General features: G+C 40.0%; 1 protein-coding gene across 1 annotated transcript in view; it reads right to left on the bottom strand.

The window, feature by feature from the left end:
- Nucleotides 1-655: 655 nt before the first annotated feature.
- fhdc1 (FH2 domain containing 1) overlaps nt 656-26,486 on the bottom strand; it is a 32,259-nt gene continuing 6,428 nt past the window's right edge. The window contains exons 2-12 of the mRNA XM_034130462.1: nt 16,475-17,283; nt 15,617-15,678; nt 11,685-11,787; nt 11,464-11,549; nt 10,749-10,849; nt 9,444-9,514; nt 9,088-9,195; nt 8,507-8,577; nt 7,253-7,370; nt 6,927-7,091; nt 656-6,412 (exon numbers count right to left, since the gene is read on the bottom strand). Coding sequence (XP_033986353.1) covers nt 4,262-6,412; nt 6,927-7,091; nt 7,253-7,370; nt 8,507-8,577; nt 9,088-9,195; nt 9,444-9,514; nt 10,749-10,849; nt 11,464-11,549; nt 11,685-11,787; nt 15,617-15,678; nt 16,475-16,978 — 3,540 coding nt within the window. The 5' untranslated portion in view covers nt 16,979-17,283 and the 3' untranslated portion in view covers nt 656-4,261. The remainder of the gene's footprint in view (nt 6,413-6,926; nt 7,092-7,252; nt 7,371-8,506; nt 8,578-9,087; nt 9,196-9,443; nt 9,515-10,748; nt 10,850-11,463; nt 11,550-11,684; nt 11,788-15,616; nt 15,679-16,474; nt 17,284-26,486) is intronic.

Raw genomic sequence — 26,486 nt, forward strand, 5'->3', positions numbered from 1 at the left:
CTGTCCAAAACAGCTAAATGACACATTATTGGAAAGTATGCTGTTGCTAAAGCTGCATTGTAAAGTCACTCACAGCTCTGCTGACACACGAGACTCTGCTGCACTCTGGTGGTTCAGAGGCTGAGGTTCAAGGATTATGACAAAATGCTTTTGTACTTATTTTGCAGCCCAGGAGTTTCACTATGGATAACTGTGCATTTGGTTTGGGTCACCTTGTTGTTTTTGTTCTTCAAGTTCTTTAATTTCCACACATTTCGATTATATAGAATCTGCATGTTCTGAAAATCACAGGAATTGTGAATAATCTGGATGATAAACTGAAGCAAAACAACAGTATTCTTGTCAAATTAATCACATAATTTATGAATTTAATTGTTCAAATGGATTATATTTTAAACTATACATACTAATTGTTTGTAGGTAATATAGCTTGACATTATCATCATATTCCCCATTGTGATCTCAAGAGAGCAGAAAACAATTTAAAAAGACAGAGTTCAGGATCTTAAGCATTGTATTTTGTGCACAAGTGTTTATGTGTCCCTCAACTTGTCTTCTCTTGTCCTGGTATCACTTAATCACACAGTGAAAAGAAAAAGAGACAAATAATAATATAATATAAAACATTATTTCTCAAAGAATCACCAAGACCTCGTTTTCAGTTTACACAGCAACATGTGATTTGTATTTATTTCTTGGATATCATCATCAGAAATCAGAACTGCAGTCTAGTCACAATGTGCAGCCCGTTGGTGTAGTGATCAGTCCTTTCCTTAATCCATGTGAGGTCAGATTGTAATAGACCAGCCGAGTATTCGCCACATCAATGACTTTCATCACACAGAAAGAAAAAAACACTTGTCATTAATTTCCAGTGTGCAAAAAACTTACTTGGAGGTAAACGATGCACATATATTGAAATGTAGGGAATATATACCTATATTACTGGAAAATCAGACATTCTGAACTAAAGCAAAAGAGTAACTTTAAAAACACAAGGTCACATCCAGTACTGTAAGCAGGTCTGTGGCGAGTGACTTGAAACAAAACCACGTAACGAGACAAACGTTTGCAGACAGCATTGACCCATCTGGTTTACAGGCTCTTAAGTCTGAAATGGTCATGGACGTTGGGACTGTAACTATAGTAACCATCCTGTAACAGGGAAGTTGTGGCGAAGAGGAAGAGTGAGTATTCAAATTCCTCAGCCGCTGCTCAAGCCAGTGGGACGAAATGTAAAGGGCAGCCATTGTAAAGCTGGGGCTGTTAAAGGTGGCAGCAGGGGGCATTGTGGGAACACAAAGAATGAGAACTGAGGACTGACGGAGAACACGAGATAATTTGGGAGAAAAAGCATCTTTATAGCTGTTGAAAAATAACATTTTGTGTATAAAAATGTGTTTAATTAAATGTTATTTATATTAAACACATTTGTACTTAGTTTGAATGATCTGTTTGCATGCTTTATAACTTTTAAAATAGAGATTATTTTTCAACAATTTTGGAGCTTGTTTACAAATGGATTTACATTAAAATATCTAAATTCCAATCTTAACTTGTGGACCATAAATTAGCTTCTTATTTAGAGCTCTGAAGCACGGTAAACTGCTGTTTCCAAGGTGATTTTAACGATTTAATTAAAGGGTTTTTATTTCAGGCTGAAAGACAGTGAGAAGCGCTTAGCTGAATCATTCCCAGACGAATACACGCTACTTATCTTTATAACTTTCATATCTTTATAGCTGAATCATTTGATACATTGATTTATGAATCAGATAAAAACAACAACAATCATGGGACTTATTTTTCTTCAAATTCTTTACATGATTGTGAAGTAAATTTCTGTTGTGTTCTTTTGTTTGAGTGTTAATAAAAAAGCCTTTTTGAAGATCCTACCCTGGGCTTTAGGATGCACTCTCTGATGGACGTTTTCACTGTTTTCTGGCTTTTTAATAGATAACTAAAAAGGATTTGTCAGGTTGATTGATAATGAAAGCAGTCATTAGTTGAAACCCTCCATTACTTTACAAAGGGTTTAGATGGAGTCTCCATGCAGGCCACACACACAGCGGCACGTCACACTGGCTCTTTTGTGTCATCGGATCATCGGCTTCATTTGCATCACAAGGAACAGGAAGACACCGAGCGCATGCCAACACACTGCAGGTCAGCATCTGATAGGAGATCTGAACGCTTCAAAACAGCTGTGCAATCACATACTTTAATGTTATACCCTTCATCTTTTTTTACTACTATGTAAACATATTGATAGTCAGAAAAATACTATGTCTTTACATTATGTACAAAGTGTATCACTACAGCTCGGTGTGATGAAATGTAGAAAAAGGAAAACTTTTACAATCAAAGAGTTTCTACCGGTGATGTTGGGCTACATTTAGCTTTAAGGCAATGCAGTGTTGTGGGTGTTGTGAGGCAATGGCACAATGCAGATTGAAAGGCAAGTGGTGTGAAATGGTCAAAAGGGCAACTTTTAGCCCAGGTCTGTGCCTTATACTCTTAACACTCAAGTCACAAAGCATAAAGCATGACATCAAAATGTAATTTTTGAAAAGCTTGTTGTTTAAAATAAAAAAATTACGTTTTCTAAAATAAAGATATTCCCTATGTTATATGATAAAAAAGCAAATGTACCCCTAAGGTGCCATCCAGGTATCCGGCAAGGAAACATATATGAATACGTTTATTGTATGAAAATAAAAGCTAATTGAATGAAACATCAATATGGACAAATATAAATTCTATAAAACTTCATTTGGATCACATCGAACAAATTGAGAAGGAACACGCCATTTCCATCCACTTTGGATTAAGAACAATGTGCATAACTTTAGAAAGTGAACATTGCAAGAAACAAAAAAGGTAGCTTAAAAAATATATACGTTAAGGCTCAATTTGTTCAACATGAAACAAAATCTATAACTTTTAAAAGGTTAAGAGTGTCCATATTGAATAACATTGAATTATTTCCATACAAAATCAAATGTTTATATTATTCTTGTGACAAATGTAATGTCAAATGTAATATTTGCTACATGCAAAGTTTATGGTCACAACTGGGGATATCGCCGCAAAACATTTTTTATCCTACAAAAAGGACTGAATATTTTCCTCCACATGATTTGAATTGTTTTAACAGATTATGATAAATACCTTTAAAACAGGTATGTTTTTTTACAAGCTTCAATAATTCTGTGACTTGAGTGTAAAAGTGATATATGAGAGGCACACACAGAGGCTGGGTTAAATGATGACCAGTTGTTGTTGGAAGGCCTAGAGAACATGAGATGACTACATTCACAGTAGAAACATTAGTGTCAAATAATCCCATGACGATGATTACTTCAGTGTTGTTTCAGGCGTGTTCAATGCTTTCCTTCAAAGCATTAGCGTTGACGGTGTATTAGCCTACAGCATACAGGAAACATCTCCTACGTGCACGTCTGCTCCATGATAATATGGAGGAGTTCTAACACATTTACAATCTACGGACAGATACATACATGAGGTACAACAAGTACCACAGTTGATATACACTGGTTTATAATCTGTGACGTTATATATTGAACATTAATATACCGAGGATTTGTGAAAAGTGACATTGCAGTTTATACCGATTAATCAGATCTACGTTTTCATCATGCAGAGCTGAGTAATTATATCTACTTTTTTTCTGCTGGTGCAAGGCCACTGCGATCGTTCTGAGAAACCAAAAAGCAAACGGAGCGATACTCTACAGGAGGACGCAACCAAACTAAAAGGACACCAAAACAGCAGCAAGTTAAGGTACAACAAATCTTGTAACCCTGAATGAAACGGAAACTGAAATTCAGTCTCAAATTGTCGGAGCTAAATAGCAGCATCATATAGTCAGTAGAGTTCAACATCATCAAAGACACCAGCATACAGTCACTGAGACAGCTAAGCAGGCCAACAGGCTCCTGTGTACACACACCAATTTGCCATTTGTCAGTTTAGGTAATCCCCCTCAGAAAGGGAAGTTGCAGAAATAAAAGCAACAAAACAGGAACACGTGGCGCAGTTCATTGCATCTTGCGCTTTGCAATTCATAAACCTGATACAGATTAAGCTACGGGAGGAACCTTAAGGTGAGATAGCTTAAAATGTTTTTCTGATTCCTGTCTTTTGCATGATATGAGAGGAGAAGTCTGCACTGTAGAAGCAACATATCCTTTCAAATTAAACTCAGGGAGAAAGTCTTTCTATCTGCAGTCAGTTTGTTTTACTTCCAGCTTGGTTTAGCACCTCTGCTGGGCGTCAGTGAGTCTCTATACTGGACGGACTTCTCTGAAATGATACTAGTCTTACGGGTGTCTTCACGTGTAGTAGGAGGAGGGGGGGTCTCACTGCGGTAGGCGCTGCGACTGCTAGCTTTCACACTCTGCACCCGTCGCAGGCTGGTCCCGGGTGTCCGCTCCTCGCTGCTGTGCACTGTGGAAGACATCCTGTTCTGCTTCACTGGGGTTTGCCTTCCCCTGAGGGAGGGGCTGCGAGACGGGGTGGAGGGGACGGAGGGGGGCGGCAGCTCAATCTTGGTCCTGGACTGGGAGGCTACAGTGTTGCGGGCAAAGTTTGGGACATCGGAGGTGTTTTTAGCGATGAGCGTGTTACAACAGCTGTTCTCAGGGGACGCTCCACCTTTAGCCTGAGCCTGGGCCAGGGCTCTCATGGTGGAGCGGCACATCTTCTCCTCAGGGGGGGGCTTGGGGATGTTCCTCACGGGTTTGGCGCTGGGCTTGTGGATGGAGGCCTTTCTCGGAGTCAGATCTCGTGCCCACCTCAAAGCGCCGCCTGTGAGGCTGCTTCCTCTCGGAGCTTTCGACTCCTCTGGAGGCAGGCTGGAGTGGCGAGGAGGTCTCGTGGTCTTCTCGCTCCGCCCCCTCGCCGGGGTGCTCTGGTCACGGAGAGGCCGGATTGACTTTCCGCTGTCGTGCGCCGCAGGTGTCTCTGTTCTCTTGCTGCTTCCTGTCCTGGTGGGCTTGCTGATGGGCACGACCTTCCTCATGCCCTGGCTCTCGCTGCTGTTCAGCGTCCGCACGCTGCTCTTGCTCCTGGTCGCTTTGCTCTTGGTTTGAACTGGCTTTCTGCTGCTTCCCTGCGTCTCTTTCTCCACACCTTGCTTCCCCTCTGCGGTGTCACAGCTCTCCGTGTCCCACTCTTCTGTGGTAGCAGATACGTTCATGGGCGCTGTGTCCCCAGATCTTGACAGCTCATTGGTTGACTGGTCTTTGGGAGACATGGACTCTACATTAGAGGACAGAGAGCTGTTATCTCGCTGGTTCTCCTGGTCAGATCTCCTGCAGTCAGGCGGCCTGTAATAAAGCCCCTCTTTCGTTAGAGACGAGCTATCAACCTCTGAGTAATCAGAGGTGACGGAGAAGTCTGTTTCTGTGCAATCTACTATGCACAACAACGGTTTCTTATTGGATACAGAGCTATCCAGGGGGAGGGGCGTGTCACAGGTTGTTGATGACACTGTGCTGTTGTCCTCCTCTTCTTTCTCTCCCTCAGGAGAGAACCCAGCTTGTGTTGAAGGATCTATTTTTCCTCCCCAGGCTGCCTTGGGAAATGCTCCTCTTTCTAAAACTCTATCATGTAGGTGTAGGTTCAAATTTGAGGGCAAAGTCTGTCTTTCCTTCTCCAAATCAGTCACCACGACATCCCCCTGGTTGACAAAGTGCGCATGATTACTGTTATTGTTAGGACTAGGCAGGTCAAAAGCTTGAGGAACTCGAACTAAAGTGTGTTTCTCCAGACTGACATTCATGTGGCCGGTGATATTTGGGTTGGGAAGGTGGGCAGGCGTCTGAAAGACACAAAAGGGACGAGGCAGAGCGCTGCCCTCTGATATCGATGAGTAGTTATTGTTGTTGTAAGGTTCGTTATTGTTTATCCCAGAGGAGCAGTACCTAGCCAGGGGGCTGATGGGCTCAGTCTCGGCTCGGGGGGGCGTCACCTGTCTGTCGCAGCCCAGCTCGCGGTTGTCGTCCTGGTCTAAGATCCAGGGGGTCGTCTTCCGCTGCACGGCACGGCCCGACCGAGGCAGGCTGTTGAACTTTGAGTAGTCGGTTGGAGTCCCGGCGCCTCCGAACAGCTCCAGGTATCCTCTGAGATCTTGGTCTGCTATGGAGGTCATGGTGTGGCGGTGGCGGCGGGCGCTGGCGGAGCGTGCCAGCGGGCTGCTGGGACTCTGAGACCTCTGCTGGAAGAAGTCCAGCAGCCCCTCCTTGGTGAGCATCTCCACGTCGTTCTCACTGCTGCTGCGACCAAACCCCCCACTCTGATCTGCATCCGACCAGGCGAAGCGCTTCTCCTCCAACTCCCGCAGGCGACGCTGTCTGGCTGCTTCCTTCAACTCACGGTCCGCATTGTCCTGAGAAAAAAGAGGAAGGCGGATAAATGACTGTGCTGTATCACTGCAGGAAGGAAAACACAGATGGAAATATTGACAATAATATTAAAGGTTTCCTATTATACTATTGTTAGGCATATAGTATAGGTCCCAGATATATAAAAACATGTCTGTGAAGTGTTTTGCTCAAAATACCAAACAGATCACCCATTCTAGCCAAACCTCATACACCTCTATTTCAGCCCTGTTAGAGAAGTGCCGATTCTGGGTCCGTAGCTTTAAAAATGCTTTTAATAATAATAATAAAATAAAATAAAAAGAGGGGGAAAACGGAGGTAAAGAGAGAGGGTTTTTGGACACTTTGTGAGGTCCCTGACACCGGGGACACATATTTATGTATAAAAGAAACAAAAAAAGTGCATTTTGCATGATAGGTGACCTTTAAACTGGATGAGAAAAAACTAACATTTCATGCATCAAAGACCTAAAACGATTTACTTCACCAGAAATATCATATTTTTTCTCATAAACTGACCTTGACAGCTTTCTTGAACTTGAGGCAGAAGTCTTGAAAGATCCGGAAGCCCTCGTCCAGCTTGAAGGTGTCCTTGTCTTCACAGAAGAAGTCGATGAGAGCGTTCCCCTCTTTCCGCAGATCCAGCCTGCGCCTTTTCAGCTCCTGCAGCGTCTGCGCTGAACTCTGAGACATCAGGCACATACATTTTTTATTATTACTTTCACAAGAGTGTCCTTATCTAAAGCACTTGAGTCAGCAGGGCCAGAAGATGTACAGTGGCCTCGATCCAACTTTCTGTAAGTGTGTGTATATAATGTATTACATAACCACTGCCGGTGCTTCACCTGCAGAAAGGGCTCCAGCTGCTGCAGTAGCTCCGCGTCCCCTTGAACCTTCTCCTCTAGGGATTTAATCCGAACATATAAGGAGGAAAACTCCACCTCGATGTTTTCCGCTGAGATTCTACATGAAAACATGAGAGCAGAAAAAAGCAGATCAGGAAAATGTGCTTGGACACAATTTTGGTGATTACAAACATAAATCACAATGCCATCATAATAGTACTGAGTGACACCATATTTGGCAGCATTTTCCTGAATTTGTCTGACTGTCATCTGTTAAAAGTGTAGATGGGAGCGCTGCCTTCATATATCATAGGGAGGGCTATTTGGTGCAGGAGATGTACTCTCTTCAGACGAAAATGACCTTGTGAAGCTCACAGAGCCTGATGGCCAGCAGCAGCATCACACTGCACTTAAGTCAGATGTTATGTAATGAGGGTGGATACTGTATTCAGATCAGCAACATAACAACTGTTTAAATATCAGTTTTTACCAAATGGTTGTTCACTTTTTTTTGGTCACTTACAGAACACAAAATGGATAATATAATATATGTGATGAGAAATGCTAATGTTCAATATTAGCTTCAAAATATGTTGATTGCTGTCATACAGCAGGAAAAACAAGCTCTTCGGTTAATGTTTTGAGTGATGCATCTTTTGTATTACAGCAGCTCAAGTTGTGTTATTTAATGCATTAATTATATAGTATTTAACATAATTGTTGATATTTGAATGTTTTATATCTATTGCTAATCATCTGTCAATGGACATAATATTCTGCACTGTTTTGTGAATATAGATTTCACATCTGAAAACATATTTGAATGTACTTAAAATGAATGTATGATTAGTTCGTACAAAACTTGGAGTGAATGTTTGAGTTTCTGATGCTATTATCGTATATAAAACGGTTACAGTAGCCCTAACTGCTTCCGCAAAGTTTGAATTTAATTACAGCATTATTCTAGCTAATCAGAGTTTTTGAACAGTTCTATAAAACCATCTGTTTTCAATGCTGAAGGTCTGCAAACCAACTAGGTTTGGTAAAACTGAATAACCTTTGGTGGGAAAGAATCTCCAATTTCCTTCTTAGTAATACAATAGGATTCATTGTAGCCTGCTTGATACCATCATTCCCAACTTCCTTGTGGAGACGTGTATTTACAGCATGTCATGTTTCCCTTTTTTGTACGAGAGGGGGATTATGATGTGACAACATTTCCAACTTCGCCTCACACTGGGAGAAACGGTTTACCTGGCTGCACTCTGGACATCCTGGAGTTTCTCTGGGAATTTGAGCAGCTCCTCGTCCTTTTTCTTGGCTTCCTGTGTGGAGAGACACATCGCACGGGTTACATTTAACTTGTTGTAGTTGCATCATTTAAGGTTGAAGTATCCCTCTCTTTCCTGTCACCATCTGCTGTCCACCTGCCCTTCTGAAGTCCCTTTACTCAAGGACCCCTCCTGTGAATGATTCTATCAAATGAAATCCCTGCAGCAGACAGTTAACGGTCTCTTATTGTACTTAAATACTCACAGTACGCAATACTTTTTACACATATTTGATGTTTTGTGTGCTTCAACTACATTTAACTAGGATAGGCCACAGGCTTTTAATATTATTAATATTATTATTATTATTATTATTATTTATTGGATGAAATAAGTCTAGTTATCCTTGAGCTTTCAACATTACATTTTATCCTGACATTGTGTCTGAATTGTCGACATGCTAAGTTTCTGACTCTCCTACTTTACAATATCTGATTATGTGAAATAATACAGCTCTTAAAGTTATTGTGAGCATAATATTGTAAAACTGAAGCCTTCACTTACCATGGCGACAAAGTGCAGCAGGTTCATCCCCGGTTTGTTGGCCTTGGTGTCGGCCAATGAGAGGAGAGATGACAGCTTGAAGCCAACAGCATTTCCTGCATAGCCGCCCTGAGAAACAAAAAGGATATGATAAAAGATCTTCTTCAAAAGAATAAAAAGACTCCTTAGAGAAAACAAGAAAGAAACAACAACACATGCCCAGCTAGTTAAAGTAAATGACTTGGATGTGTGCATGAATGAATGGGCTTGTGCACGACACTGTTATTTGTGTTTGCAGTTTAAATATTACCAACTTTACCATACGAAACACACAGATTGGAGAGTGATGTTAATGTATAAAGTGAATGTATACTCACGGCGTTCATGATGTTTCCGGCCTGCAGCACCAGATGCAGAATGGCATGCAGCTCCTCACAGCTCATCAGCTCTATAGGATGGAATCAATAGAAACTCACTTAGGAGAATTCAGAGCAGATAACAGCGTCCATTACACCACTTCACTGTACCACCACCACACAGAACAACTATCAGCAGTAAGAATGAACGCTTACTTCAAAAGCTTATTTTTATTTGTATTTTTGACCAGCAGTTTTGTACTAACAGTACGGGCAAATGTTTAATACTGTTTAAAGTTGTAATGAAATGCTGTCACAAAAGTTCCATTCATTTGTCCCATGCAGTGTTTAAATGTAGCTCTGCAATGCAGTAATAAGGTCACAGTGCTGTTGAAGAGAGTTTAAGAAAAATCCAATAATCCACAGAGAGGCCGAACAGTGTGACTCAGCTAAATGACACAGGCTGAAGTGATGGCTGCGCAAAAAGAACTGTCAAGCAAGTATTTATTTTACAGTTTCTTGGTCAGTTTATTAACACCCACAGTACATTTTTCAGATATGGGAGAAGGTATATGTGTGCTGTGTGTGTGTGTAAACGTGCATGTACATTTCCTGTAATTTACAAACAGCACAGGGCATTTTAAGCTATGAAAGCGGCATTGATCTGGGCTGTTGATTGATGGCGGTCTGACTATCAGATAGATGCCTTTCAATTTGGTTCAGACATCCATTTCCCTCTCACCATTAATACTAACTACTTTTGTGAACCCCTAACTTTTTTTTTAAATCAGCATTATTGGGTAACAGGTCCAATACTTTGGCAAATACCTGCAAAATAATTTGCTAAACATCAGCAAGTTAGCATTTTAACTGAACATGTTAGCATGCTAAATTAGCACCACTTACCCTTAGCATAACCTCACACAGCTCCTAGCATGGCTGTAGACCCTCATGTTTAATCGACATTTTACAGGAGGGATTATTTTTGACTAACTTCGTTGGTAAATGTTATAATTCAATCATGTAGCCTACCATCTTCATATATATATATATATATATATATAAAAAAGAAATCAACATTGCAAAGATGACTTAGCCTTGTCTTTCCACTCTGTCCTTACATCACCGTTCCTCAGGTGACACATTCCTACTTCTTGTTCAGCTCAAATAGCAGGGTCACCTGTCTGAGCGCGTGTATCTCTCTGTGTGTGTGTGTGTGTGTGTGTGTGTGTGTGTGTGTGTGTGTGTGTGTGTGTGTGTGTGTGTGTGTGTGTGTGTGTGTGTGTGTGTGTGTGTGTGTGTGTGTGTGTGTGTGTGTGTGTGTACCTTTAGTGGCGACGCGGATGACATCGATCTCACGGCTCATTACAGCACAGGAAGGGAAGAACTCCTCGCGGAGGACAATGGCCTCGATCCGAACCACAAACCTGTCAGAGACGAAGCAGAGAGCGGGTACATTTGTGAACTTAGTGTACAATGAAAAGGAAGAAGAAGTTGACAGGCGTCCTTTATAGGTTAAGGTTCTGCAAGGAAAACGGAAAAGCATCATTAAAACACTTAGGGTGCGGGATAGGGAAGCATGACACATTTTATACCAGTAATTGGTTACTTCTAATCATACCACCAGTAGTGAATAGTAAAACCAACCACTACTGTTGCCAAAAGAAAAGGAACAATGAAAGGAAAAAAGTTAATAAAATATGGAAACACACGATAAATCCTATACATAAATATACAATATGATAGTCATATGCTTACTATAAATATTTTCAAAAATGTGATCTTTGCAGGTAATAACACTTGATATTGAAGTATTGAATATATTGCAGATGTCAATTTTTGCAAACTCTTTTGTGTTTTTTTTTATTTAGAAATAAAGGCATTCAAATACAACAATTTGATATTAACATGTGTGAATGAGCTACAAGTCCCCACAACAGCCACCCTATTCCCACCAAAAATGATACAGTGCAAGCCCTTTCTATTTCTATCTTCCTTTGACTGAGACAGCACTATATACACGGCATTGAAATCCACTTACTGAGGCACCTGGATCAGGAGGAACATAAAGGAATCAACCAGTGTCAGCTTGTCTGGGTCTCCTTTATACGCCTGGAGTTTCTTAATCTGTTGAGGAGGAAAAAGAGACAGAGGAAGCTCAGCAGGCGCCTTCTTTTCCTCTTCATTCAATGTCTTTTGTCATCAGTTTTGGTCTTTGATACACAGTTTGCTAAAAGCCACAGATACAGAATAAACACAGACCTCCTCTACGTCAGGCAGGAGCTTCAGCAGGTCTTTGAGCAGCTCCGCTCCATAAGTCTTTCCTTCTCCTTTTAGTATGTCTTCAACAATTGAGCGGTTGGATCTGAAACACAAAAAGTTTTTTTCAATTAAACTTAAAGTTAAGTAGCCCAGAAGCTTCCTTTTAACTATGGCCTTCCTGTGTTTACAAAGGAACTAAATCTGAGCCTTTCAGAATCAGTCACATTTTTAAAACTATTTCTCAAAACTCATTTAAAATAAGATATTAAAAGACGACATATTATGCTCATTTTCAGGTTCACATTCTTCTTTTGTGACATCTTTAAAACGTATTTCTCAAAACTCATTTAAAATAAGATATTAAAAGACGACATTATGCTCATTTTCAGGTTCACATTCTTCTTTTGTGCCTCTACTGTGACATGTTTACATGCTTTGATTTTCAAAAACTGTTTTATTTGTGTCACAGATTGATGTCTTTATGTTACGGTAGTAAACAAATAATTCCAATGGAGGCGTTTCAGGCAGGGGGAGAGTGTGTAGGAGAGAAACTACTTTGGGATTTTAGTCTTTGCAGACCATTTACATGCACGCAACATATACTGTATAACACTACAGGAAATGGAAAACCCCCCAAATGCATAAAAGGACCCTTTAATGTTAGCACATTTCCCATATGTTTTTTTATTTTTTAATGTTTTCTGTTTTTCAAATATTTTTAGGGTGTTTGATTTCTGTTTAAACTTGTATTGTTGTTATTTTTCCTTCATTGCAGGGAAATTTTTTTGTTCCTGTCTTGAAAAGTGCTGTGTAGATGAAGTTCAATTTTCAAGATGTTTCAGAAAAACAAAACATACCGACACTCTATATGTACTCTGTTGTACATGTTTCCTTCTTTCTACACACAACGTTCACAGTTCAACACATACTCTCAGTCATGTCTCAATACCTATAGTAACATCCAACTCTGACACACCCAAGTCTGTAGTGCTGTAACCCAATTCCTGATTACCTCATTGCTATAAAAGAAGCTATGAGAAAAACATGGACAATATCCAGTAAGCGGATACCTTAAAATGTGATGCAACCAAATACAGCGGTTGTAATAAATATCACTGTTACGGGGCTTATAATATTCAACCATTGCAGAGACTGTATCACAAACTTGTTTATCTAACTCCTGAGGCCACAGCTTGATGGTTGTATTGGATTAAATTACTGTAAATTGAATTGAATTATGTCGGCATAATTCAATTCAAGCACCTCAGCATCAAGGCTGAGGTGCTAAAACTGGTACAGAATCAAAACTACTCTTTTTGGTATAAGTACATAATAGTGTTATGCTGCATGTCATTTTTAACCCAAATGTATGGATCACTGCTCCAATACTCCTGATATTTGTGTTTTGAAAACTGACATGAAAAATGTGTAAACCATAAAAAAGAAGGTCTCCTTTTCAGGTTTTTAGATTCTACATCATTATCATCTCTTTTTTTTTGTATATTAAGAAACTAGGATTTACCCCCAAATAAACTGTCTTGCTTAACATATTTTCATCGAGAAAGGTTGTTGTGTTCTTGTATCTCCTCCATAGCAATAACAGCTAAGGCTCATGGGTATTGTAGTATGTATCCAACATAACATACCAAATAAGAGATTTCTCCAAAAAAAGGTCGGAAAACGTTCAACTAGCCAGAAAATGAAACGTACAGGATCATGTAAATAAACTAGACTCTAATGTTTCTATGTGTGGGAACAAATACGATTTTGTTTAAAATAAAACTGAAATGGAAATGTACAGTGGTTATGTAGTAGTAGTAGTAGTAGTAGTAGAACCTTTATTTAGCCAGGAAAATCAATTAAGAAAAATTCTTATTTTCAATGATGGCCTGCCAGGAGGCAAAAGGCCTCCTGAGGGGATGGGGGTTGGGAGGAAGAAAATAAAAAGACAGAACCCAGGAGACAACACAATGACACAGAGCAGAGATGACAGGCATAGCAGTTAAACATATAACATATCTAAAATAATACTGCTGGAGTTCAATCAGTCATTAAAATAATATAGCTGCTTCTTCCACTTTGAAAATCTTTTTCTGAGTCCATGTACAGGAGAAGAGGGTGGATGATAATATATAGGATAAATGCATATTAGAGTAAAAAAGCAGACAGAAAAATAAACAGTATCTGCGATGATCTCACTTCTCCCCCAGTCTATGGCTGACAGTCAAATGTCATTGAAATACAGTGGAGAGCCATGCAAATATACCGTCAGGCAAAAAAACACCCAACACACTTTCTGTACTCTGCTCTGGAACACAATGCTGAATCCACTCGGGCACATCTTTAGATTGCTTAAACCAATTTATATATAGATTATGAAGAACTGTGGACTTTATAACTAAGAGACATTAAAGGGTTTTCCTTCATGACACAAACTGAGATGTAACATATATTCAAGAGACCAGTAATGTAGGGACTCGTATATCTTGAACAGCAACATGAACATCTTAAATCCACTATAACCAAATGTGGTTACACGGAAAAGAAAGAAAGTATCTGTTCTCAAATTACCGTAGGATCAATATGTGTTTTCCTAAGTGATCGTTAGCCAGCGAGAGAAAACTGAAAGTACAGACATAAATTCACCACCCTGCCTCCTCCCTGACACTCTGTGCCATCTATTCTTCACTGTTGTGGCCTTGTAATCTGATTTTAAAGACTGTAACATCTGCTAAACTGTTTCACAACAACTTTGTGTTTCTTCACGTTCTCCCAAATAACACAGTATACTGTATCTGCAGACAGGTGACACATTTAAGAGAGCAACGTTACACACAGATTGTTTGATGGAAAATTTGAGTCACTTCAAAGTCTGCATATCTGATATTAATACAAAATAGCTGTCGATAATCATCCCAATTCTAATCTATGCAACGCCACATCAGCAGTGTGACATCTACCAGACATAATCTTCATATACATTTACAATTTATCTGACGGACCTCTGCAGTTTTTAGTTCTAGTACAAACGATGGTGTGCAGACTGTAAAGCACCCTGGTGCACATTTGTGTTTGTGGGGCTGTATGGGTCAAATTGACATGACTTAAAAATGACCAGTGTAGTATTTAAAGGATGCAATAGCAGATATGTAATATCATATTCACAACTATGTTTTCATTAGCGTATAGTCAGCTAAAAAACAAATAGTGTTGTTGTGTTTTCCATTACCTTTGTTTCCTTAGAATCAGCCCTTCGTATCTACAGTACATAGGGAGCCAGAAATCTGAGATTCCACAGTGGCACAGAAAGTTGAAACCAAGCTCTGGCTCTAGAGACATCCTGTTGTGTTTCTACATTACTTCTAGGCCTTGGTTCTCTGATACACTTATGAAGGGAGGGATGAGCAAGGGGATATTTCATTGGTTGCAATCTGTAACCTCACTTTCATAACAACATTTCGGTACTCAGACCTTCTCCAGGTAAAATGATATCATGAATAAAGTGAGGACAAGTGATTGACAAAGCCTGCAGGATCATGTTCTGACTCTTAACAGTCAGAGTTTATGGTCCGATGCACCTGTTCAAAAGACTTCTGGAGTACACTACTCTCATCGATGCGTTACCTCTCTCCAAAGTGAACAAAGTCATTTCATCCCATCATATTGGCACAACCCAGCAACTGCACCTGAACTGTTCGCTATGGTCATCAACTAACCTGCCGGAAATGACAATTAAAGCAATCTTTACCACCATCATTAAAAAAAACATATGAGGGAATAACAGAGACTTGGAGAGTGTATAACAAGAAGCATCAAAGCTGTTCTGAAGGCTGACTAAGAAATGTCATGTTTTGTCACATACATGAACAAACTCCCCTGAGCTTTACATAAGCAGCTCTTCCCTCAGGTAGAGAAGCAGCAGAGAGACTTACCTCTTGAACTGCTTCAGGAAAATGCCCACATTCATCCCTCTTTTGGAGTCAAGGATGCTGATCTGAAAACAAATAAAAGACGTGATGCATGAATGTGCTGTAGTTTGGGTGAAACACAATAAAACACACACATCCCTCCCTTTGTCTTACTACTCCTGGTTGTTGTTGCTTGAGTTGTTACCTACACTACAGCCCCCCCCCAACACATTTTCACCCTATGGGACGGTGAAATTCCACCGGGCCACACGTGGTTCACACCTCCTTCATTAACAATGGCTTGCACAGGTGACTGTACAGTGTGAACATTCATGACCTAAGTAGAGCTTTTAAATAAGTCACTTCTGTAGTACAAGATGATGAGTACAGGTGAGATGCAGAAAGATAGGGAAAGAAATGTAAATGATATTTACTTCAACATTACCAAAGATGATCAGCAACAATACTGACATACAACCACTTATTTTTGTAATTTATTAAAAAAAAAGCCAAATATGTTCTGGTTCTAACATATTAATCTCACTATAAGTTGCATATCTTTGAGTTTTGGAAAAAACAAGTCATTAGTATACCACCTTGGGCTCTTAAAGCTTGTGATAAGAATTTTGACATTTAATAGACTAAACTTCCAAAAGAGTGTTCAGTAACAAATCTTGGACCAGCTGCAGTCACTGCAACACAACCTAACTATGGGCTCTTTTCATAATAATGTTATTTAACAATCTGATTGTTCTAAAGGTAAATCCGGGGAATTATTTCCTAGATGTTGGCCATTTTTAAGAGGATTGATGTATAATCACTTTGTAAGCATTCTCAATCTGACCCTCACATGAAATTACAGTTTTTTCATGCACCCCTCACCTCGTCCTTGCTGCTCTCCTTGAAGGAGCGGGACCTGGAGACCCCGGTTGAGGCTCCAGCAGCCAGCGTGGCCCCCCGTACGCCCGCCATCGCCTCTTCCTGCTGCCCGAAGAGCTCCTCCACCGAGCGAACATCGATCTGGTACTGCTGCTGCCGCACCGACATGGTCCAGATGTTGGGCTTCCCGCGGACCTTCTCCTCCGGTATCGGCTTCCAGAAGAAGCTGCGGACGCGCCGCTTCTTCCTGGCGTTGTGGGTGGTGGTCGCTGGTGGTGGAGGAGGGGGCGGAGGTGCCCCTGGAGGTGGGGGCGGCCGGGGAGGAGGAGGGGGAGATTCATGTTTAGAGGTGTCAGGGTCGTCGCTGAGGGAAGGTAGGGTGGTGTTAGTGTGTCCGGACATAGAGGAGGGGTCAGAGGTGGTGATGGAGGAGGCGGGGCAGCTGCTTCCCTCGCTGCAGCAGCTCTCTGGCTCATTGGTTGTGGATGGACAACTCATAACAAGCATCACAGCGAGAAAAAGTCAGCACATGAGCTCATGCTGACAGTACAAAAACTAAATATTTATCTGATCAGTAGCGTCTCTTCTTTAAAATGATTTTCTTTTAGGTGCGTCAATGACGAACATCAAACTGCTGCAGGGTCTGTCCCCTCACTGCAGGAAGTCTGAAGGTGTCCCTTCATCTGGTCTCAATGAAGGGAGCTCGTCCTTTGATTCTGTCCATCTCCATCACTCAGCTGGTCATCCATCGTGCTGAGCAGAGCCTTTGAAGGTTACCTCCCAGGGGGAAAGGGCTGGCGATGGCCATGGAGCTATGAGAGCAACAAAAACAACATAGGACAGGATTATACAAAGGTAGTCATGCGTGTTGTCAAGGACAATCTGAAATAAGGGGGAAATTAAGGGGTGCGACAGATCAAAAGGGAAGGGGTACCCAGCCAAAGGGGCTCACAATGAGGGAAATGGCAAATCCTATTTTATTCCATTTTTGAAGGGCTTTGAAGTGATGCTCTGGGGTGTGTAATGATCGGAGACATTACACCCACAGCTTAGCCTCTGTTACACTGTTTGGTATCATTTTTAAGAAGTTCTCATGTAGCGGGAAAGAAACTTAACAAGTTGTTGCGGGTCAGAACAATAGTCTCATTTAATAATGTTATCGATTAACAATACAGAGGTTACTCTGGTCCTGCATCAGGTGGACATTCATGGCTTTGAGGTAAGAAATGCATTTTTCAAATGAATAAATAAGTTGTAGTAAAACTGCCTGATCTGATCTTTTGTGTCTGTTAATTTTATTTCAATAAATTCCACGAACTTCAATCGAGTGAAAAGCAACAATGACTAAAAGTCAAGCAGACAGATTTCCTGATGTAAATCTGAGGAATCAGAATGACTATTTGTATGAAAAACAACTGTCAGTCTCTTATGTAATTTAGATCAGCATAATCTGTTGCCATAGTGAAGAGCCCGTCACCTTTAACAAAACAACACAATGCACCAAAAGGAGATTGAGTAATGTTTATCAGATTGCTTTGCAAGGTTACCCTCGAAAAGAACACAAAACCACCCACAGCCACTGAAGTCATGATGTAGACCAGCAGCAAACTCTGCTGGATAGCAAAGCTTACATTTGTAAACGTCCTTTTTCCTAGGACCATAAATTCACTTGAACACAGTACTTTAACAAGAAGACTAACTTATGGTCTAGAAAGAAGCATCATGCAGTGATAATCTGCAACCAGTTTCATTGTCATACCAGGTTTATGGTTTATGTTGAGCATAAATGACAAACTTTTCTCAGTTCTAGATTCTCGTCTGCAAGATGTTGCTGCTTTTTAGTCTTATTTGAAATTCAACTTAATATTGGTGGATTTACGAGTCTGGTTGGACAAATTAAGTGATTTGATGGAATCAGATATTTCAGCTATTTTGTACATTTAATCTCGAAATTAATGAGCAATTATTTTATTTCTTGATTAAACAATCAATAAAATATTTCTCTACAATATTTGAGTCTTAAAAGAATTACCAACATATCAGAGTGCCAACTTTTTTGTTGTTGAAAGAAACAATAACATAAACAAATGGTAAAAAGTATCAAAAACAACATGGTATAATATATTTAGAGAACATAAGTGGTTATTAATGGTGCGGTAAATGTGTATGGGAAAACATAACCAGTCTTCAACCTCTCCGTCTCTTTGTCAAATCAGCGGTGGCACTGCAGCTCTCAGTTGGAGGGAAACTGGTTGTGTTTCAGGACAACACATCACTCACTGCCACTGTTGACCAGGCTGCAGTGATCTGATACTCTACAAGGCGCAAACAAAGAAATGAGGTTCTGACAAAAACAGGACATTAATTAGAGACGTGGGGGTGGGTGCACCATAACAGGGCATGAAGGCAACTTCTATCTTTGCGATTCAATCAGATAACAGTAATAATAATACATGGTATCAAACCCTGCATACATGGCTAGTTTCTGCTCGTTTCATCTTAGTGGTAACCTCCCATAAGTTAGCAGCTTTTTCAACCCGATACCCATCATGATTAATTAATGAGCAGACGTCACAAATGGCCTCATGTTGCTCCGCCCGTCCTCAGAGCTGGACCACACCGTCACTCATGTCTAATTCATAAGTCTGTGAGAACATCTGACCTCACACCGAGTCATCTCCTTCTGTGCTAAAAATGTGGCTACATGGAGTAAACACAAACAAGCCTTTTCTGTTGTCAATCTGTTCGTGTCGGCTGCTTTAAAAGGAATGGTTTTATAACACTCATGTCTGTAGCCTACGCTCAAAATTATGCTACAGCTAATAATATTAATATCCAATAATATTTTATCTAGCAATACATTATTAAATAAATTTAAGCCATGACTTGAGATAGTCTCTAAGAAGATGGTCAAGAAACAGTTGGGCAAATAACCGCTGTGAGTCAAGAAATATTGAGTTTCAAACTCTGGGGTGCAGGATGGCGTTATTTTACCTTCAGACAGAGCAAAGCTAGCACCTTCTTACAGGCTTTATTGTTTGCTAAGCTAACCATCCAAGCATTTAAACATGTCACAGTGGAAGCAAAATATACATTGAATTTCACATCAAAACTGGACTAACTGCCCTTAAAACCGTTACACACCGCTATGGGATGTTATTGTGAAAGGAATACAGGGACCTGTGAAGCGCTGCCTTGAACGTTGAAAGTAGTAATTTGCGGTTGTGGTTTCGACCGGGTTTTGTTTTGTAATCCCTTTTTTTAAATATGCATGTTCTGCACTACATTATGGGTTTATGCCTTTTTTTTTTACAAAATATAAATATTTGTTGATGGAAGAATGCAGATGTTTAAGCTAAGCTAGTAATACTTCTCTATCAGCAAGAAGGTGAATTTTCCTAAAAATGTCAAACCAATTCTTTAACTGAACACACTTTGAGAAAGCCTGCAATCTTTCTGTCTGCACTGTAACGGTTCAGTAAAACAGAAAACAGAAAAAAGCACTGAGTCAATGTTCTCAGACACATTACTCCTGCCTGTCTAAAGAATTCAACACCGTGACAGTAATTGATTTGTGGCATTTAACATTCCTTTTAACTATATTTCAAACAGCTAACGAGGCTGTGAACTGACATCCGTTGCCTAAAACGATCCACAGAGGAAACACACCTGTCAGTAACACTATACAGAACAGCCCTGAGGGGGAGAAAAGCAGTCGGTGTCCAGATTCCTCACATCCACCTGCTGCCGTGAATGAACACAGACCGACTGTGGGCTTCATCTATAGGTCCACCTGTTGTTAACCCCGAGGCATTCCCCATCAGTCTCCATTAGTGACAGGTAAACCCACCCACTGACAATACTCTTAGACAGGGAACACAGCAGGTCAAAGTTATCATAGATGTATAAATGGGCTCCTACAGCAGTAGTCTGCCAATGAATAGCAAGACAAATGTGAGAGGAGACCCCACCCAGGTCAACCTTTTATTCAGACTTATTGTGTCCAGGTCCCATTAACTTGCCATGGTCTTGTGTGTTTGTGTCAGAACTGCAACTAACCATTATTTTCATTGTTGATTTATATACTGATTTTGCCTAGTGATCGATTCATCATTACGTTTTTGAATGGCTTGTTCCGTCTAGATAAACTACATTTCCCAGCCAAGGATATACGGTTCCTGCCACAATGAAGTAAAAAATTCAAAAGTAACAATAGAATTGGTAAAGCTTTTGCTTATCCAAAATACTCAGTATAATTTCCGATTCTTTTTTGTTAATCATCTACAAAAGTGTCTAAAAGCACTAAATGAGAGAATATATTTTGGAGGAATGGAGTTCATCCATCATGTTGGGGTCTAAAGAGAATGTGTGCCAAAAGCATTTTTTTTGGTCTAATGCTTTCATTTTTCAACTGTTTAGACGGACCTCCGACTGCCTGCCGGATTGTTTTTCTTTCCTTATTCTATAAACAACCCTTTTCTGCAAAACTGAAAAAGGATTTTAACCGGAGGTAATTGTCAACAAGGATCCAGGGGGCCACTAAGTCCAAAACAAATAAAATCCGCTCTCACTCAAGGTCAAGGCGCCACCGGTGCTATAATAATCCCCTGTTGCTAACTTCTAGTTCAATTTCCTGAGGGTCAGTGAACACCCTGCAGGGCCGGGGTCTTTCACTGACACCGTGGGGGCAAAGAGGTGGGCTCAAGAGGAATTTGGCCGTTCCTGCTTCATCATCATTACCATGGGAACGCTCGTTAGCAGAGCGACGTTGTGCGTACGGCTCAGTGGGATGTCGCTGTCGGACCTGTTTGTTTTTGATCCTTCAACCACCTTGATCTCTTCTTGTCCAAACGGTGTTGAGGGGGGAGTCAGTTATGGGACTTGTGAGTTATTTTAGTACTCTATACTTATTTTAGAGCTGCTAGCATGGCTATAGACCATTAGTCCTGTTTGTTGATAGATGAGTTGAACACATTTAGAGTTGTATCTTAAGGAAGTGTTATGCATGGAATAAATCATTATAATTACATCAAATTGGGATTTGATTGTGAGCTTTCCCTTCAACAATCGCAATCCTAGAGATATTTAAACTTGCTGTTTGTACCTCTCCTGTCACAGGAGTTCGGCTTCACCCCTTCAAAAGTAAAGGGTTTTATGGCACCCAAAGGGAAACTTTGCATGTACATCCAAATGTACACCTTACAATTGGAAGGTACGATTCCCAGCCCCTGCAGGCCCTATTGTGGGGAACGGGGTTTCCCCTTTCCTGTAATGTGTTTATATACATTTTTGTGCATGAAAATGGTCTGAAAAGCTGAAATCCCTTTGTTCCCACAGATCCCAGAAGTGTTAAAGTGTTCTTGGGGGCATGATACTTAACCCCAAATGTCTGACAGCTATGTAACATTTAATGTAATAATAAAGGGTTCTACACACAAAACAAACTCACGGATTAAAGTAGAGTACAACTACATTTCCAAATATTATAAACAAATACATTATCGGTGTATCTTAGCACTAGCTAGAATTGTGGGCCTTCCTCAATAAAAAGTACTAAATGTCCATTTGGGACCCTGTTCACAGCTCTTGCTTATCTCTCTGATTGCCATGCCTTGTTTACAATGAAAGGACTCACAATAGACTGAGTGTTGAGCATAGTCTCAGCCTCAAAAAACACACAGACACACACTTCCCTGGCGACAAATGCCCAGATACCAAAGACAAAAGGGCTGTGTTGGCAAAAATGCTCTTTTCACACACAGAGGATATTAAATGACACCTTTAAGGAGCGTGCAGCAAACAGACAAACGTTGACAGTACAGCGGTTCTTGGCAACAGCAGAGGGACTGCGGTTTATCGTTCAGATGTAGCAGAAGGTGACAGGCTGCAGTGCTAATGTATTCAAGCCATATAAATCTGGTCTGTTACATAAATCTCATTAACCTTCCAGCCTTTTGCTCGAACAAGATGTACCAAACTCAGATTAAGTGTATGTTGCTTCTATGTAGAATCTTTAAAAAAAACATGTGTTTGAATGGCTTTTTGAACAGTGCTGTTTTCTGGACAAATGAGCCAACGTTACAAACAAAATATGAAATATCAGCTGAACTTAAGGCCATTTATCACCTCGTGCCACTGGCTGTGCACCACAATACCCTGATAAACAAAGCAGAAAAAATAAGTCTAATTGGGAAACACTGTGGACAAGGAGTCTATTATTCAGAAAATCCTGGATTTATCAAATACTTTCAAAGATTGAGCGCTTGGTACCGTGATGTCTGTATTTTTCTGTCTGAACTCTGGCAGACCCTGACAGGTTAAATTATTCATGCCCACATGAATAAAGTAACCTCTCTTCTAACCTAACTGCTGCTGTCCTGAGGCCTATATTTATAATGCAGGTAGCAACATGTTGTTCAAGGGTAAAATAAATATAACTGTGACTCAAAAACAGGTTTTATGCTACTTCAGGTTTTCTGCAGGGTTTACCGGGTAAATCTAAATACTTTTTTACGACAAATAATATAATTTCATCGTCACACCGCCAAAGTATTAAAGTTATCAATACAAACCAGAAGGGTTAATATGGCCTTTACATTCTTTACTCAGTGCATTAATGTATATCATTTTCTTTAAGGGTGTCGCAGTAGCATCAATTCTAATCAGATTTTTGCTAAAATCACATACAGAATCATTTTTAAAACCAACATTACTGACTGCTTAAGACAAGAAAGAGTATTTGAGACATTTGAAAATGTAATTTAAGACATTTAAATTATTTAAGTTAAGTTAAGCTTAAGCTTTGATGCCTTGCAGACACCCTGTACGGATATTCTTCACCAAACAACTAAATTAGCTCCTAATCACTATAGAGGGATTAATGAGTTAAAACACTAAAGCTTTCAGTCCTTGTCCGTTGACACAAAGCAATAAAGATTTGGACTCCAGTTGAGCAAATACGTCTCTGAACATGTCAGTACATTGTCTCCGAGCTGTAAAATCAGATAATCCTCATACTCCCTTCAACTTCTGTTCAAAAGGTTTCAGAGTTCAAAGCACTGCTCCTCCCATGGCCTTTCTTTTCTTAACCATCCCTCATTCAATCCATTATAAAAGCCAGAAGTAATTATAAAGAACCAAAAAGGGAACATTTTAAAACACTGATGTTTGTGAAAAGAAACTTGGTACCACTTTACAATAAGACTACCCTTATAAAGGATTCATAAAGGGTTTATAATTAATTAGGTTGTAAACACTTTATTAATCATTATTACATGGCTTAGTTGAATACTCGATTCTGATTGGTCAATTCAGAACACGTGACACGTTGTTAATCCAGAACAGACAGACCGCTGTCAAGGACTTATTGACCGTTGTTAAGGACGCTCACATCTGCACAAAGAAGTCCGTTCGATTTAACTGTGTATACACTTTTCTAACTGACAAGACAAGAGCGACAAGCAAACAGCGGAGAAGTAACGGGCAGAAACCCTCCTTTTTACGCAGCGTCCAGACATAGACATCAAACGGCGACACATATTCAGTTGCCAGTTACTTTGGCATTAGGGCAGGGATATCTAGATACTTTCCAAGGTTTGAAATAATGAATTGTGCTACTTTTAAAGCAAGCAACGATGTTTTCAAATCTGTAATCAAAAAGCTCCGCCTTCCTGCCGTTGCTACGTTTTTCAAACGGTAACAACGGACTATTTTCCTTAGCGGATGCATGTCAATTTAAATCAATACATACAACTATTTTTTAAATCAATAAAATCATTTTCTAAATCCATAAAAGCATTTCAATTAATAGTGGGAGTCATATCATTACTTTGTTGAGAATGTGGCCATGTAATAAGCGGGATAATGTGCAGCGACTTGGTCATTATGGGGAATTATAGTTTTCATACATCAACATAGGCTCACTATTTGGCAAGAGGACTAAGCCTTGTGTTGGCACTAGCTTACTTCGTCTTCATCAGCCAGCATCCTTGGTATCTGTTGTTCACAGAGTTGATTCTCCCCCCCCATCCATCTTGATGTTTCTTGGCATCTCTTTATGACCATTAATTTATGAGTTACTAACATTTATAACTGCCAAAAGGGAGCCTTGTAAAGTGTTAAACAAATCACCATTTATTAATGAGTTACTACCATTTATAATTAGTTTAAAGGTAGGGTAGGTAAGTTTGAGAAACCGGCTCGAGATACACTTTTTGTTATATTCCATGGAATGCTCTCAACATCCCGATAGCAATGAATATCTTAAGTGCTTTGATAAAAAAATCCATACAAAAAATGTCATCTGTGGAAGCTGTAATACTGTAAAAAGCACGACCAATCATTTTAGCCGGCCCGGCTAAAATAACTGGATGGCCTACCTGCCTGTCAGCCTTCCATCTGTGCACAAACTTATCTCGTGCCCTCATTGGTCATGTGCGCGTTCGTGTGTGTTGGAGGAGGGGCTCTATAAGGAAGTGGCAGATTTTCTCCGGTTGTGTATTTTCAAATTCTAGCGATCTCGAGCCGGTTTCTCAAACTTACCTACCCTACCTTTAAGTTATATTAAGCCTTAAAGTTATGCATAAATTAAGGCGTGGTCACATTGAGTTACAGGTCTGTCCAGTGACTGCTGCTGTTAGCTTTCTGCTCTGCTAGCAGCTCCGTGATGCTACAGGGGCTCTGCCTGCTCAGCTCATCCAGGGAACATAACTTGAACTCGGCCGTGTTTGTTGTGCTGGTGCCTTGTGGACTATTCTCCATGCTTATATCGGACTATTGTGACTCGCTCTGCGGTTAAAACAGACGGTGCATGAATGCGGTTTTGCGGTAAGTGAAATTTGAGTACTTTATTTATGTATTGCTTATGTTTTGAGTTAATCAAACGTTAATGTTAATGAATGAATTGGGTTAGCATGTAAGCAAGTGGTAGCTACATCTGTGCTAACAATGCTAATCGTAGCCTCCAAGTTAAAATTGAATAGAGAAGTGTTAAGCATTAAGTGGGATAATATTGTAGAATAAACGGTTTTGTTTGAGGTTGGTAAAATAAGGTCATCCTTGTAAGTTAGATAGATATTTTATTAGGTAGGTAACTGTATGCATCGCTAAGGTTAATTTAAATTAGCTATGATCGATTATGTAGACAAGCTAACGTCAAAGTAGTGTTGAAGAGCGGCGTAGTGTATGTGAAATTAACCTCACAATAAGATGTGTGTATATTACAAATAATAATGTCATATTTCAAGATGATTACTTAGATATTACAATACGGTTGGTTGAGCTGGAGTTCATTATTGAGGTTACACGTTAACGTCATATCTGAAGAACGAACCCACACCTTGTTCTTTGTATTACCAAAATGGTATCAAATAAATAGTAAGCATTGGTAATACCAATGCTGATAAAGTAAACTATTTTATTAAATTAAATGTTATCAAATTAGTATTTGTGTCTGGGAGAAGGTACTGTACCCAGTTCCTATGTTCGGCAGTTATAGACTGGGCTTTCTTGTACAAGAGAATACCAAAAAAAACGAGTGCTATGTAACATGGGGTACAATCACTACACCATAAACCACAGCAGGTGGTTTGTGAACCCCCAGACTGGCAGTCATACCCAACATAATGAAAGCTAGGTCGACCGTCAAAGGACATGTCCGTAGACTGAGAGGAAACCATACAGAGAGTTTGTTGGAGGAACACCTCAAGGTTCTTGAATGGTCATCTTGGCTTGGCTCTGCTCACCCTGATGGACTGCTTGGACACTTGTTCAAGGATATACACAAAGCCTTTCCAGTATGAGTACCATTATGTCTTACCAAGTCTTTCATTTATGTCTGAGAAAAGCTTTTATGTTTAAATATGTGTATCAGTCATACTAAACAGTCATTATTTTGAGTCCTGATTTTCTTCATGTGTGAATAAAATGTTTTGCTTGGTTCTGTTGCATCTTACTTTGCATTTCATGTGAAAAATGTGTATTAGGTCAGCGTGAATGTTATAACTCATTCATAAAT

Source organism: Trematomus bernacchii, unplaced genomic scaffold (genome assembly GCF_902827165.1).
Source record: "Trematomus bernacchii unplaced genomic scaffold, fTreBer1.1, whole genome shotgun sequence".
NCBI classification, from domain to species: Eukaryota; Metazoa; Chordata; class Actinopteri; order Perciformes; family Nototheniidae; genus Trematomus; species Trematomus bernacchii.